The sequence below is a fragment of the Elephas maximus genome, chromosome 3 (genome assembly GCF_024166365.1).
Source record: "Elephas maximus indicus isolate mEleMax1 chromosome 3, mEleMax1 primary haplotype, whole genome shotgun sequence".
In the NCBI taxonomy this organism is placed as follows: domain Eukaryota; kingdom Metazoa; phylum Chordata; class Mammalia; order Proboscidea; family Elephantidae; genus Elephas; species Elephas maximus.
In genome coordinates, this window is record NC_064821.1 from 45,645,006 (window position 1) to 45,660,096 (window position 15,091).

General features: G+C 60.1%; 3 protein-coding genes across 12 annotated transcripts in view; 1 reads left to right on the forward strand and 2 right to left on the reverse strand.

Annotated features, from left to right (window-relative positions):
• ESPN (espin) overlaps positions 1-8,060 on the forward strand; it is a 36,503-nt gene extending 28,443 nt beyond the window's left edge. For all 3 annotated transcript variants that reach the window (XM_049877763.1, XM_049877765.1, XM_049877764.1), the window contains 5 exons: positions 1,006-1,151; positions 1,236-1,502; positions 6,230-6,309; positions 6,410-6,421; positions 7,807-8,060. In XM_049877763.1, the coding sequence (XP_049733720.1) occupies positions 1,006-1,151; positions 1,236-1,502; positions 6,230-6,309; positions 6,410-6,421; positions 7,807-7,954 (653 nt within the window). In that variant the 3' untranslated portion in view covers positions 7,955-8,060. The remainder of the gene's footprint in view (positions 1-1,005; positions 1,152-1,235; positions 1,503-6,229; positions 6,310-6,409; positions 6,422-7,806) is intronic.
• A 131-nt stretch (positions 8,061-8,191) lies between these two features.
• Positions 8,192-13,860, reverse strand: TNFRSF25 (TNF receptor superfamily member 25). Of its 4 annotated transcripts, XM_049877769.1 has the most exons (10): positions 13,615-13,860; positions 12,986-13,106; positions 12,628-12,762; positions 12,048-12,215; positions 11,861-11,939; positions 11,040-11,095; positions 10,844-10,951; positions 10,646-10,683; positions 9,738-9,918; positions 8,192-9,528 (listed from the first exon to the last, which is right to left on the reverse strand). In XM_049877769.1, exons 1-10 carry the CDS (start codon positions 13,858-13,860, stop codon positions 9,200-9,202), a joined length of 1,461 nt encoding a protein of 486 aa, XP_049733726.1. In that variant the 3' UTR covers positions 8,192-9,199. The 4 variants fall into 4 exon arrangements, with proteins under 4 accessions (XP_049733726.1, XP_049733727.1, XP_049733725.1 ...); XM_049877770.1 differs by having other exon boundaries at positions 10,844-11,139; XM_049877768.1 differs by having other exon boundaries at positions 10,646-10,680; positions 11,861-12,215.
• Positions 13,861-14,836: 976 nt separating this feature from the next.
• PLEKHG5 (pleckstrin homology and RhoGEF domain containing G5) overlaps positions 14,837-15,091 on the reverse strand; it is a 59,581-nt gene continuing 59,326 nt past the window's right edge. For all 5 annotated transcript variants that reach the window (XM_049877755.1, XM_049877760.1, XM_049877759.1 and 2 more), the window contains one exon: positions 14,837-14,926. In XM_049877755.1, coding sequence (XP_049733712.1) covers positions 14,917-14,926 — 10 coding nt within the window. In that variant the 3' untranslated portion in view covers positions 14,837-14,916. The remainder of the gene's footprint in view (positions 14,927-15,091) is intronic.

Sequence of the window (15,091 nt, forward strand, 5' to 3'; positions counted from 1 at the left end):
GTACCCCACCACACCCACGTGCGCACACACCCATGTGCGTGACCACACAGGCTGCACTGTCTGTCGGGTTTGCCCAAGTAAATGATCCGACCCCGGCGGCTACCGCCTGTTGCCTTACCCTCTTCCCCTCCCTGCAGTCCTCAGTCCACAAATCTAGGAGGGGTTGGCCTTTTGTTCCTCCACCCAGACCCGGCCCCTTCCTCGGGGCTCTCAAATATCCTCACCAAATACACCCCAGTCACCTCAGCTGATAGAGTCAGAAAATGCAAACTCTTGGCCAGGCATTTGCATATTATTCTCTCCAGGCCCTTCTTCCTGGTTGCTTCCCCCCCCACCCCCCCCACCCCCACCCCCCCACCCCCCGCCACCTCCCCTCTTTAGTAAGGGATCCGCTTTCCAGGGTCCTCCAGAGCTGGGTAGTGCTTTGCCTTAAGTGTGCTCCAAGCTTGCAACCTGTGTGTCTGCGTGCGTCTGTTTGTGGGTGTGTGTTTGGAGGACGGCCTAGAGGCTGGTACTCCAGGCTGCCAAGTTCTAAGGCCATGGAGGCTCCCGGCTACTCAGTCCAAGGGTCGCTGGGCTTTGCTGAAGCCAGATGAGGGCCGAAGAGAGACTCCACCCTGACAGGGCAGAGGCAGGGAACCCTGGACAAAGGTCGGGGGCTGGCCCCAGGTAGTGTCTTGTATCTGGGCAATCAGTGTGCTGGGCGGAGATATTCGCTAGAGTCCCCAGGGCCGACCCAAGAGCCACCATGAACTCCCGGGGGCCCCCAGGCGGGGGCCCCATGCTCCGTGAGTAACCCGGGAGGATGGTGGGGCCGCCACCAGCCGGGAGCCAAGGACCCCGTCTGGGGGCCCTGAGGATTACCGGCGGGGCTAGGGATCTAGAGAACTGTCTTAGCCCCCCACCCATCCTGGCTTGGGGAGGGAAAAGCGGAGGGGCACGTGGGGGACTGCAAGAACGCGGCCCCGCCCCCAAGCCAGCGTTTCCTCTCCTGCCTCCGCGTAGGCACCAAATCTTTCAACATGATGTCCCCGACGGGCGACAACTCGGAGCTGCTGGCTGAGATCAAGGCGGGCAAGAGCCTGAAGCCGACGCCTCAGAGCAAGGGACTGACCACAGTGTTCTCGGGTAGCGGGCAGCCGGTCTCCCAGGTAGGCGGCCTGGACGGACGCTCCGCCCCGGCTCCCCTGCCTCTAGCCCGCCCGCGGGGCGCTCAGCCCCGCTTCTCCCCGCAGCCCGACTCGCCGCTGCCGTTGGTGTCGCCTGCGCCGCCTTCGCGGGCCCGCAGCCCCACCCCGTCAGCCGCCGGTCCGCAGCCACTGCTCAATGGCAGCTTGGCGCCAGCGCCGCCCGCCACCCCGGCGCCGGGCGTGCAGCTCGATGTGGAGGCGCTCATCCCCACGCACGACGAGCAGGGCCGGCCCATCCCCGAGTGGAAGCGCCAGGTGATGGTGCGGAAGCTGCAACTGAAGATGCAGGAGGAAGAGGAGCAAAGGCGAAAGGTAGGCGGGGTGGGGCTTCCCAGCGGGCACCCGGGTCTGCACGCGGGTACGCGGTTGGTCCCCCAGACCCCCTCCCACCTGCCCTGGCCCTTCTGTGCTTGTAGCTCCCATTACCTTTGGAGGAAGGCAGGATTGGAAACACCCACCCCTGAGACTCTTCCTAGCATACACTTCCAAGTCCTTTAACGTGAGATGGCAGTGTTTATCAAACTGTAATGCACCTTCAAATCTCCTGGGATCTTGTTAAAACGCCAATTCGGATTCTGGAAATCTGGGGTGGAGAATTTGCATCCCTAACAGGCTCTGGGTGAGGCGGCTGCTGCTGCTGGCCCAGGGACCACACTCTGAATAGCCAAGAGAGCTTTGGTCTCCAGTAGACCAACCTGGGTTAGATCCCTGAACTGCCACTTTCCAGCTGCTCACCGCTGAGCCTCCTTCAGCCTCATTTTCTCATCTGTAAGATGGGTTGGTCATTACGAGCTGTCAGGATGACTTGCCATTCATTTGTTCAACCAATGTTCCCTGGGTGCCATCTATGTGCCACACACTATTGTAGGCTCTGAGGATTCATGGTGACTAGATCTGGGCCTGCTTTGGAGGAGCTAAGGGTGGCTTCAAGGGATCAATCAACAAGCAAACACAGGCACACACACACACATTGGCTTAAGAGTGATAAGTGCCACAAAGGAGACAGGTGATGTGAGAGAGTGAGTCGCTGGGGAGACAAATAGCTGAGCTGTTACAGCACAGCCAGCCCTGTGATGGGAGCCCCGGGGTCTGGGGCAGCCCTAAGCTGGCCACCCTACTCAGGCTGGGGGCAGTGTTAGGGAAGAAGAGGGGGAGATGTCTCAGGTGAGGCTTGGAAGATGAGCAAGAATTGGCTGGGAAGGGTGTGGGGAGGGGAGAGCAGGCAGGAGAGGGGAGGCTTGGAAATCAGGGTGGGTGTGGCTCTGGCTGGCCTATTGAAGGAAGGGAGGAGAGAGCTGAGCTGGAGGGGTCAGTAAGGGTCAGGTTACCAAGGCTTGGCCAGCCACCTTACAGAGAATGGACTTTCTCCTGGAGCAGTGGTAAGTCACAGGCTGGTTTTAACCAGGGATGTGGCCATATCATGTTTGTGGGTGGGGATGGGATTGTAGTGGGTCAAATGGACTTGGGAGGCTGAGAGGGGGTGAGGGCAGCCCCCCAGGCTAGAAAAGCAGGGCTCTTGAGTGGCAGCCTAGAGATGGAGAAAAGGAAGGAATAAATAAGAATGTAAGAAGTGCCTGGCAAGCCTAGCTCTATTCATTGTATTATTATTGTCCGACAAGGGTGGAGGAGGGGTGGGCATCTCAGTGGAAGCCATAGCTTCAGCCTCTTTGAGAATGGAGTGGAATAGTGCCCTTTCCTTCCTTCAAGATCTCTCATTCTTCAGGTAAAACATGGGTGGCAGTGATCGGGAGGGCTTGGGCCGAAGGGAAGCTTGAGAAGGCGTCTACCCAGTGGCCTCCTGAGCATCCATCCTGGAAATCACAGGCCTTGGACTGGGTGGTGGGAGAAAGACGTGGTGGTCTGCTTCCATAAAGATTACAGCATTGGAAACCCTATAGGCCAGTTCTACACTGTCACATATGGTCACTATGAGTCGGAATTAACTGGAGGGCAGTGGGTTATAGGGGACTAGGGCGAGAGAGGGCTGTCCTGCATCGCGGTTTCAACGCCTTTTGCACGTTCCATCGGTGGTGTAATGAGCGACCAAGCCAGGCATGAAGACCCTGATCGCCTGCCTGCCCTCCCTGCCCCGGCAGCACCGTCCAACAACCGGCTGTCCCCCCACCAGCCACCCAAGTGGACCATGCCCATCACACGGAGCAGCGGCCTGGGCCCTCGGCCGAAGCCTCACTTCAGTGTAGTCGCCAGTGCAGCCCCGCAGAGCCATTACACCACCTGGTACATGCAAAGGGCGCCCCTGCAGCCGCTGCGGGAGCTGGAGCCGGGCCGAGGGAGACGCGCCTCCCCTCTCTTGTCTTCCTCGCTTAGCTGACGGCCGCCAGCCCGTGCTGCTACCCCCCCGAGGGCTGGAGGTACTCCCGCGTGCACAACGCCATCCTCGGGCCTTTCGGCGAGCTCATGACCCAGGCCGACATCCTCCGCATCGAGCAGCAAATAGAAAACCTACAGGTCCTGCACAAGGCACAGAAGCTAGAGACGCGCCTGGAGCAGCTGGAGCTGGAGCTGGCGCAGCTACTGCCCATCTCGGCCGCCCTGGCGGCGCCGCGCTTCACGGTCGACCCGCGCCGCATGCACGGCCGCGCCGCCAGCCTGCCCGCCTGGTGCAGCAAGATCTCCACGCTGCTCAAGAGCATGGCCTCGCTGCTGGCCGCGCTGGGCGGTCAGCCCGCTCACTTCGCGAGTTGCTGGCCGCCGACACGGGCCAGCCACTGCCGCCGCTAGCCGACGCGCCCTGCCGGCCTGGTCCGCAGTGCCTGGGCCGGTCGCACTCGCTCAGCTGGTGCCGCGACGCGGTGGCGCGCGAGATACTCGAGTGCGGCGTTTCAGTCCAGCATCTTCGCGCCACCTACGAGCAGCTTGCCCAGAGCTCAGCGCCTACGCACGGCCCGCGCCGCAAGCTCTCGCTGCTTGCCCATGACCCGGGCCGCGAGCCCATCCTCGAGGAAGACTACGTGGCTGCCGGACCCAGCGATCCCTGCGTCGCCGCTGCCGAAGGCCTGCTCCCCGCTGGGGAGCCCGGGTGTGCGCGGGACCCAGCTGCGGCGCCCGGCCGCCAGGAGGCGCTGCCGGAGCCGAAGCAGCTGGCACACCGGACGCCGCTCCCCACCGAGCTGCGCGATGTCCAGGACTACATCGACATGCGCAAGGAGCGCATCGTCTATCTGTTCCTGGAGCACTGGCACAAGTCGACTTGCGGCGGGCCCACGCGCCACGCCCAGACGCGCCTGCGGAGGCTGCTGCCCCGCGTGGTGGCCGCCGGCGCTAGCCCGGGCCCCGAGGCCGCCCCCCGGCCGCCCGCAGACTACGGCCCCGACGGGCGACTGCGGGACCTGCTGAAGCAGCGGCAGGTAGTGGACAAGCTGCTGGGCCGCTGGCGGAGCCTGGGGCGACGGGCGACAGCGCGCGCGCCCTGCGGCCCGAGCCTGGCACACGGCCTGTACTGGCCCGAGCACTTCCTGCCGCCCCTCGACGGCGGCGCGCCCCGGAGCTACGACAGCCTCACGCTTGACCTCTTCATGCTCGGCTACTTCCAGCTGCTCGAGATGGGCCTGAGTCGCGAGGAGCGCAAGTTCCGCCACCTGTTGTGCTACGAGATGTTCGACCGGTTGGGCACCCACCCCTGGGAGCTCATCCGCCTCTTCCACCGCGTGGTGCTCGAGGAGGTGGAGGCCGGCCAGCGCAGCTGGAGCGACGGCTTTGAGGACCTCAGGTGTCAGTTCTTCGGAGACGGCCCGGATGCTGAGGCTAGGAACGAAGAGGTGGAGGAGGAGGAAGAAGAGAGGAAGGAGGAAGAGGAGGCAGAGGAGAAGGAACCGGCAGAAGAGGTTGCTCCAGCTCAGACAGAGGACTGGCCAGAAGGGCAGTCTGAGGCCCCGGCTCCTGAGCTGCCGCCCCCGCCCAGTTCCGAGGCCCTGGCCGAAGACCCACTGGAGCTGGTGTCCGAGATGGGCGAGTTCAGCAACGAAGACATCTGCCGCTACATCGACCGTAGCTTCTCCTTCTGGAAGGAGAAGGAGGCAGAGCTGTTTGACATTTGAACAGGGCAACCCGGAATTCACCCTCAAGCATCTTAACACCGCCATGATGCCTGTCTGATGCCGCCAGGCAGCCAGAAGCAGGCAGAAGAGCCCAGGGCGGCAGGTCTTGGAAAGCTAAAAGTGCCCAGGACCAGGCCGCCCCAGCCTTTGAGGCCCCATCATGGCAAGATGTGGGGCATTGGTCGGGAGAGGCGGGACATGGCATAGAGCAAGCCAGGTGTCCCCCTCTGACCACAGGCCTTGCTAGGCTCTGCGTGGAGCCAGGCGGAAGACACAGCCCCCAGAGTGAGGGACTGAGGTCCCCTTGGGCCAGTCGTGGCCCTCTTTCTCTCTCTGGTTTTCACTGGAGCTCACAGCTGCCTCCCTGGCTGACGTCAAGGGAGTGCGTGTGCAGTGTTCCGTGTGCTGTGATGTGTGCAGACCCTTTCTCCTCTGTAACACCAAGTAATAAAACTTTCTGCTGTCAGGTGCCTGTGCTGGACCAACGCCGACCATGGCATTGCCACCCTACAATTGCAGAGGTGTTGCCCACTCCATCTGGGGAGAGGACAGGTGTGGGCCAGAAGGTCCTTCATGGGACACCAAGGTGCAACCTGAACCTCCCTGAGCTGGCAAGAACTGTGAGGGCCCACGTCAGATGGCCCACCGTCCCCTATAGGGAATCAGGCTCAGAGTGTCTGAAAATCAGCCCAGCCACTGCATTCTCTACTCCCTTCTCCACCGAAAACTCAACAATAATTTCTCTAGGGAATGGAGCCTAGGTTATTGGAGGGCAGGAGGGGCCCTCCAAGGGGGCTATGGCCAGATACCTTCATCCATTTGCCCCATAGAATGGAATCATAAGGGTCTCTTCCTGTGCCCCCACTGGGACCCATTCTCCCTACTCGTCCAGGCTCCCCTCCTCCTGACTGGAGATGCACCCCCTCCAGCCCCCAACCTTCCAGCCCAGGCTGGCCCTGAAACTCTGTGGCTGTGTTTCAGGAGGAGGAGGAGGAGGCCCGGCTGGCCAGCATGCCTGCCTGGAGGCGGGACCTCCTGCGGAAGAAGCTGGAAGAAGAGAGGTGAGCTGGGGCCCCAGAGGATGCAAGGCCTGGCAGGGTGTCTCAGGACTGTGTCCCTGAGGTGTTGACACCAACTAACGCTGTCTCTTTTCCCTTCCAGGGAGCAGAAGCGGTGAGTGTGGGGCTGGGCCCAACCTGCCTCCCCTCCCCCTATCGAGTCACAGAAGCCTGCCTTACGTCCCTCATCCAGCCCCATCTTAAGCAGATTCCCTTGTCACTGCCATACAGCAGTCTCTCTACTCCCAATAATGCCACCAGACCCTTTTCCCCCAATAATCTAGCCCCCATGTCCGAATAACTTCATCCTCAATACCCAGCCCCCATTGCCCACTAAACTAGCCTTTCTACCCCACAGTTAACCCAGCCCCAGTACCAATAACCTTCCTCATCTACCCCCTCAAAACTTAGCTTCTGTCCCCAGTGCTGTCCAATAGAAATATAATGTGAGACAGACACAGATGTAGTTTTTTTTTAGTAGCCACATTGAAAAAACTATACAAATAGGTGAACTTAATTCTAATATTTTATTTAACATATGTATCCAAAATGTTATTTCAACATATAATCAATACAAAAAGCTACTGAGATTTTTTTTACGTTTCTTTTTTTAAAACTAAGTCTTCGCAATATCTTGAGTATTTTACACCTATAATACATTCCAGTTCAGACCAGCATGTTTCAAATGCTCAATAACTATATGTGGCTAGTGGCTACCATGTCAACAAAACTAAGAAAACCGGTTGTTGTGGAGCCAGTTGTGACTCATGGAGACCTCATGTGTGCAGAACAGAACTGGGTTCCATAGGTTTTCCGAGGCTGTGACCTTTTGGAAGCAGATCGCCAGGCCTGTCTTCCAAGGTGCCTCTGGATGGGTTTGAACTGCCAACCTTTGCGGTTAACAGTTGAGTGCTTAACCCTTTTTGCCACATAAGAACTCTACCCTGTGAACAGTGCCCCTATGTTCTCATAATCTTATCCCTAATGACACAACTCCCGTCCCCCAATAATGTGGTCCCTCTGCCCCCCAGGAGCCCAGCCCATTCTCAATAAGCCATATTGTCCTGCCCGCAGTCCTGGCCCCAATAATCTTGCCCTCTGCCCCTTGTAGCCCCTCCTTCATTCCCCAATAACCCAGTTCCTCTGCCACAGGATGACCCAGCACCAGTTTCCAGTAATGCTCCCAGCCCACAATAAGGCAGCCATGGCCTCCCACTCATCAGCTCCTGTGTACTCCAATGATCTATTACCTCTGCCCCCAATCAAGTCCTTCTATCCCCAGCCATCCCGCCAATGTGCCCCCAGCCCAACCCCTGTTCCTGACAATTTAGCCCTTCTGCCCCTAAGAATCCATAGCGTGCCCACAATTCTCAGTCCCTCTGCCCTCAGGAGCCCACTTCTTGCCTCCGGTGACCCTGCCCCACTGCCGACCCGACCCCTGGCCCGCCGCAGTGTTTGCCCTCTGGCTTCACCGCAGTTCTGCCCCCATCCCACCCCCAGGGAAGAGGAGGAGCGACAGAAACAGGAAGAGCTGCGTCGGGAGAAAGAGCAGTCCGAGAAGCTGCGGACGCTGGGCTACGACGAGACCAAGCTGGCGCCCTGGCAGCGACAGATCATCCTGAAGAAGGGGGATATCGCTAAGTACTAGGCGTCGCGGCCTCCTGCCTGCACCCTGGCGTGCTCGCGGCCTCAGCCCCCGCCCCGGCCTGCCCGGTTGCGGCCAAGGGCCGGTGTCGGGCCGCCTCCCCTCCCGTGCTGGTAACCCTCCCCGCTTCTCCGCCCCCGCCACCTGCTTCCCAGCCCAGGGTGACGCTGAAGCGCACCCGCAGCCGCTCAGAAAAAGTGTCCACGCTGTTAAGACAAAAAAGTTGCTGCTTATTTGCATGAATATTTACATATATTTGCATGTTTGTTGAATGTCAATGCGCAGAGCTCTCTCAGCTTTAGGGCAGTGACTTTGTTTTCCTACGGGGCGCGCGCCGCCTGCAGCCCCCTCCCCCGCACCCCGGAACCTGCGTCGCGGGAGCATCCTGGGCGGAGGCCGGCGCAGCGCTGGGTTCGGGGCTTTCCTCCCTTCCTGACCCAGATGTGAGCCACCCAGCCCGGCCGCGTTTCCCATCCCCGTCAAGGGTTTCCTCTCAGTCATTTACCAGAAACGATGAAAACTGCAAACTGCCGGTCGAGTTGGAGACTACTGCTCCCGGGCCGCCTCTGCCTCCTCCCCAATTAGGCCTGCGCCCCAGCTCCGGCCAGACCCCTCGCTCCCGGGTCCTCTCACAGCCGCGGTGGAAGGAGTGGAGGACGAGGGGCCCCGAACCTGTGTCTCCAATCGCTGCCGCGCCCCCGCCCCGCGTCCCCATTAAAGCTCTCTCAGCCGCTGGGGCTCCTGCGCACTCTCACTCGCCGTCGCCGGAGCTTCCTCTTTCTCTGACTCTCTCCTTCTCTTGGGCTAACCGGGCCGCGGCGAATGTGAGAGGAGGCGGCTTTGGGGCTAGGGGCCACACGGCCCCTAAGAACCCCTGTCTGTCCCAGACCCAGGGATGGCAGAACCCCAGGCCCTTTCGACGCCCTCCAGAAAACCAAGCTCGGGCCACGTAATACTCCCCAGTCCCGGGGAAACACCAAGCAGCAGCTTTTCTTCATAGATTTAATACGAAGGCCTCGGCCACACTCAGGCCAAGAAACAGTGTAGCCATCACCTGACCTCTCCCCGCCTTTCGTCAACGCTTCTCTACCTGAACCCTGGAGCGAGCAGGGCCGAGGCTGGAGGGTGCTGCTACGCAGGGTCGTGCCAGAGGCTTAATAAGTGACATAAAATGTCTACATGCATAAGTAACCGTACTTAGGGCTTCTCCAAGGGCCACCCGCGCCCTGAGGAGGAGGGCGGGTCGCATCACGGGCCTCGCTGCAGGCGGCTGCGCAGGTCCTCGGCGCAGCCATCCAGCCCCATGCGCTCCAGGGCCGCGTAGACGGCGCCCAGGCCTGCGGGCTGCTGCTGGCGCCAGCGTTTGAGCATCTCGTACTGCTGGTCGCGGAAACGGCCAACCTCCACTTCCACGGCCTCAATCTCCGTCTCGCGCAATCCCAGCGTGCGCACGAACTCCTTCCAGCGCCGCGCGGGCACCGCGTCCATCACGTCGTAAAGCTGCGGGCCCGGCTGGAGCGTGGCAACTGCCGAGCCTGCAGGGGGCGCTGGCGGAAGCGCAGACGCCAGAGGCGGGCCTAGGGCGGGGCCAGAGAGAGCCAATGGCAATGTGGCTTGAGCCAGGGTGCGGGGGCGGGGCAGGCAAGTGTTCGGGGCAGCAGAGACAGGGCTGGGACAATACGGTCAGTTAGCGGACAGGAAGCGGGCAAGTGGTGCTCAGGAAATCACAACTTCCCACTTCCACCTCAGAATGACATCAAGGCCTTGGGCCCCTAAGCTCACTTACCAAGGGCTCTGCTCGTTAGCTGGTCCCAGGACCATGGCACCTCCGGGCAGGCAGCCTCCTGCGTCTGGGGGGTGTCAGGGGTCCAGCTGTTGCCTACCAACTGGACGGTGCAAACCTTCTCATTGCTGCCGGGTGGGGCCAGAAGGGTGTGGGTGCTGCCCGGAGATGAGGGATGGGTGGCCTGGAAGCCAAGAGGGGCCCAGGGTCAGCCCTGCCTGCCTAATAAGACCCCTTTGCTGGGGTCTCTGACCAGTAGTGAACATACCCTTGCTCAGTCCGCAAGCATCCCAAGAGTGCTTCCTCCCCAGTTAGCCATGCTCTCCCACCCGTGGCCACCTACCACCTAAAAAAACCACCAGAGGAGCCATTTCCTGCCTGGAATACCCTGGCCCTATGCTTCTGCCTTCCAGGCACCCTGGGGGAGGCCTCCTCATTATGACATTCATCCCACTAAACATTCACTCCTGTCTGTGCTCCAGTAGACTGCAGCGATTTGGGGCAAGGACTGAGCTGGCCTTGTTTACTGATATTCAGCTCTCATTCATTCATTAGGTCTCCCTGTGTTAACCACCTGTCCGTCAATGGGGACATGTATGTTGCTATGACACTGAGCAGGTTTCTACAGAGCTTGCAAACTAAGACAAACTGGGAAGAAAGGCCTGGTGATCTACTTCCAAAAATCATCCAGTGAAAAACCTACGAATCACAAAGGTCCAGTCCCATGTGCATGGGGTTGCCATGAGTCAGAGAACAACTCCAAAGCAGCTAACAAAACCACCAGCTATGCCAGCTGTCGTGCCACACAGTGGCAACCACTAGTTAAAATAAGGCCCAGTTTCCCCACTCCAGAGGCTGAGGCCCACGGTGCCTGCCTATCCTCTTCCCCAGGTTATTACTGAGTCTCTTACCTGCAGGGGGTTCAGGGCCTCCATCCCAGCTTCATCTGCTGAAAGAGACAAAGAGGGGTTGGTCAGCTCCGAGGCAAAGCTCCTGGGTGCCTCTGCATCTACATGCCTCAGTTTCCCCTTCTGTATCAGGGCTGAAGGGGTTCTGGGCTACCCATCCTGACCCCAGGCTCCCAGGAATGTGTGTGTATGTGCGCTCACCGGGAATCACCGGCTTGCGAGGCTGGTAGCAGCGGTACGTACAGGTCAGTGTGGCGCCAAGCAGGAGTGGGACCACCAGGGCTGGCAGGAGCACCTGGACCCAAAACACTGAAAAGGCATCTGGTGGGTGGGTACCCCCCAACCTCCCCTTGGCCCATCCCAGCACTCCTGCTCCCATTTCCAGCAAACCACCTACTCTGCCTCCAGCCACAGACAGTAGCACAGGGCTCAGGACAGCTCCCAGGGGTGCTCCTATAAGGGGAAGTGGTAGGGTGAGGTATGAGGGAGTACATACCCTCAGAGGGGCTACCCGGGACTACCTGACATACTCTTTATCCAGAGGTTCTTCTCCCCCCGCCAGCCTCTCCCCTGTGAGCCTCATTTTATGTTCCAGAAGTACTGCTGAAATGTCACCTGTGTCCCTAATAACAATAGCAACCACCATCATTTATTTCTTTCTAGACTGGATTGAGGGTTATTTGAATGTCAATGTCAGAAGGACAGAGATTTTGCCTATTTTGTTCCCTGCTGTATCCCTAACCCCTAGAATAGTGTCTGGAAACAGCAGATGTTCAGTAAGTACTTGTTGAGTGAATGAATGAACAAGGTGCCTTACTCTTTGTCATAGCACTATGGGGAACCTACTAACATCCTCATGTTTTGAATAGAGAAACCATGGATCAGAGTTTGTTACTTGCCCAAGATCTCCCAGCCCAAGTTTTGAACCCAAGCCAATGTGATTATCTTTACACATGACACAAATCCTCTCTCGAATGTATGGCTGGAAGGATCACTCAGGGAAATTCTCACAGAGTGACAATGCACCCCGTTATCTGGCATAAAGTGAATCTATTTTTCCTTCTATCACCTGTGTTTGCTTCAAGTGGGGCCAGGCTCCCTCCTCCGTGCCCTTCATCCTGGGGCTCCCTTATTCCCAAACCAACAGCACTTTTCCCTGTGGCCCCCACCCTGCTCCCAGCCTCCCTTCTCCCCAGTCCAGAGCAGCCAGGAAGTTACGTGGGGCAGGGTGCGCAGCCATCACCATGTTCATAGAAGCCAGGCAGGCAGGACCCGCAGTCAGTATCTCTGCCTGAACCTACGGTCCAAGGTCCAAGAGATGGTGTAGTCAGGATGGATGAGGAGGGAGGCAGGGAGAGGAAAGATGTGGGGCAGGTAGCTTGGAACAAGGGCAGGGGGAACTCACAGGGCACAACGGTATGGCGGTGCAGGGCCTCGCAGTCTGAGCACGGACGGCAGTGGAAGTGTGAGCCAGCGCTGCATTGCCTGACTGAGCACTCCAAGAACCAGCCCGGTTCGCAGCCGCAGCGGGTGTCTGCCACTGCTGAGCAGTTCTCCAGGGCAACCTGAGAGGCTGGTACAGGTGCAGAGAGATGGGGAGTGCAGAAGTGGTCAGAGCCAGAGACCCCCAGGGAGAGGCAGGGCAAATATCCCTGAGAATGGAGACCAGGATAGACCAAAAAGGAAGAGGGTACCCCACAAGGGGGAGAGGCATGAAGATGGCTATAGCACAGAGGCCAACCCATGCACGGAGAGGAAAGCCAACAGGAAGAGGGAAGGGCAAGGTATCCTGAGGCAGGATTGTGGTGCAGGGGGGCCCGGGGTGGACAGTCACAGGGCATTCACACCCAAACCTTGGGCCTAGCAGTGGCTTCCTTCAGAAAGATCCATGACCTGTTCTTCATTCATTCATTCCCCAGCACTTATGGATGCCGGTGGGCCAGCCCCCAAGAGGCCCCACCCCCAAGCACTAGGCAGCCCCTCACCCTGCTCATCACAGGCCTGGCAACGGGCACAGCGGGTCTCATGGTGGTTCTTCCTGGCCAGGAAGGTGCCCTGGGGGCACGGAAGGCAGGTAGCAGCCCCACAGGGCTTTGTGCAGGGGGCCTTCAGGTAGTGCCCTGTGGAACCCAGACAGGGGCAAGTCAAAGGGGACTGCCCAGTACCCCAAACTGCTCCCCACCTCCCCTTCCCTACCTTCCTGTCTCTTGAGCCCTACTTCCCTTTCAGACTGCCCCCACCTCCCCCAGCCTGCTGCCACTGCTAAGCTCCCCTGCCTGACCCCCACCTGGCCCCAGCCTGCCCTCACTCCCCCCTACTCTCCCCACCCTGCGGTTCACTCACCTGCTGGACAGCCCCTGCAACAGAACAGACCATTTCTCTTCTGGGCGTCACCCGCACAGTCACACCCAGGGCTAGGCGTGCTACCCTGGCCCTGGGCTCCCAGCAGCACCATGAGGAGAGCCTGGGGGAGGGAGGCTGCTGACTCCAAATAGAGCTGCCTCCACGTGTGGGCAAACCCCTGCCTGTCTCCCCCACTCCAGAGGCCCCAGGATGTGCCTCAGAACAGTGCAGGCCTCGGTTCTTTGAGCAGAAAGAGTGCCCATGTGTGTGGTGGCGGTGGGGACAACTAATTTCCTTTACCTGCACAGACCAGGCTTCCCACAGAGCCCCTCTCACACAACCCTCCCCACCAGGGCTGGAATTGGGACTGCCCCCATCCCCACTCAGGGTTTTTTGAAGTGAGGGGCACTGATGCTTCTCCACCTGGGGCCCGAAGAACCCTATGGCCCTTCGGAGAGTGTTTCCTCCCAGCGGAATGACCCCGCCTGAGCTGAGCTTCTAATTAGGTCGGCTGGGGGCCCAGCACCCTGCCAGGCCGGGAGCGAGACTCGACCGCGGAGGAGGGGGGGCTTCCTTCACCGCCGCAGCCGCCCTGCCCGAGGCTGTGCCTGGCCCGGCGTCCCACTCACCACAGCCACCGCCGCACAGCCCCTGGGCCGTGGCTCCATGCTCTGCGCCGCGCCCTCCGATGGCGTGCGCTGCCCTGCCCCGGGCTTCCCGCTCTGCCTGCCGGCTCCACGCCCGCCGGCAGGGCCCGCCCCACGCCGCCTTTGAGAGCCCGCCTCGGTATGGGGGCCGGGGCGGGGCGCGGCCATTCCCTGGAGCTCCCCGACCTGCGCCCCCACCACCTGGCGCCCCCGCGGCAGATCCCTCATCAGAGCTCACCTGGGGCGGCAGAGCACACGTCGGAGCGGGCTGATCCCAATCCCCAGGCAGGGGTTCTAGCTCCAGCCCTGGACAAGTGACTGCCCCTTTCTGGGCCTCGGCATCCCCAACATGGAGAGGGTTGGGCCAGAAGTACCTGAGGAGCCTCGAGGGGAAAACCCACCTTCCTAGGAGTACTTGTGGGGGTGTGAGTGCAGGGGATCTCCTCCCCTGGAGTACCTCCTGAGTCCTAGGAGCACCCTCAGCAGAGCTGGAGCCTCCTGACCCCACAGGACATCAGCTCAAGAGCCAGCCAAGGCGGAGCCCCAGGAAGGTACCTCCGGGAGGGCTCTGAGGGTGACCTTGTGGCTGTGGCAGGGGAAGAGGCTTGGCCTTGGGGTGTTGGTCCAGGGCCCCTGTTTCCCGCTGCCTCTGCTAGTCCTGTCCTACTGCAGATAGAGGAGGGCACAGGAGGACAGAAAAGGAGCGAACCTTGAGCTTAAGTCCACCTGCAGCAGGAAGGGAATGGGTTCCAGAACCAAAGCACTCTTTCCAGTGGAGTATATACAAGTCTTTATAAAAGAACCAAAACCTCAATAAATATGCAACTTTACATGGAGCCCAACCCAAGGCCTGTGGGGGCCTGTGGGGCTGGGAGGGAACAGAGGCAGGGGACAGTCTAGTCCAGTTTGGGGCAGATGATGGAAGTGGGAAGGCAGCTTGGATCCCCAGCCCTAGAGCCCAGCCTAGGGTGTTCAGCTGGAAATTTCAAGGAGAAGGAGACAAGGGACCCTGCCTGGGCAGACCCATTCCAGGTTAGTGAGGGTGGCAGCAGTGGGGGTGGGTGGATGGGGTACTGTAGCCTGGGTCTGGGGCTCTGCCAGGGCCTTCCCCACTTCCATCCAGACAGTCTAAGTGCAAATAGGCCCCAGTGGCTGGCAGGGACCCTGCCTGCATTCTGGCCCCATGCACAACATGAGGCAGTGACTGGAGCAGTCGCCGGCACCCCTCGAGGCATGCTGTCTGCTGTCCCTTGATCAGTGGCACCCTTGGGGGCCTCCCTCTGTTCACACCTCCCTGCAGGGGACGGGGAAAGACAGTCCTTCCTTGGCCTATGCCATTCACAGAGGGGTCCTGACCCCCCTTTCATCCCCACCAGAATCCTCAGGCACCCTGCCCCACTGTCTCCCATAGCCACCCCCCCAGCCAGGCCCTGGGGCAGGTCTCCAGCTCCCTCTCCCA

Coding starts and splice junctions, on each gene's coding strand:
- TNFRSF25 (XM_049877770.1), bottom strand. CDS start 13,860: ATGAGGGATCTGCCGCGGGGGCGCCAGGTGGTGGGGGCGCAGGTCGGG. Junction 13,107..13,614: donor GCTGTGCGGCGGTGGCTGTG/GTGAGTGGGACG, acceptor TCCCTCCCCCAG/GCTCTCCTCATGGTGCTGCT. Junction 9,919..10,645: donor AGGCCCTGAACCCCCTGCAG/GTAAGAGACTCA, acceptor CTTGGCTTCCAG/GCCACCCATCCCTCATCTCC.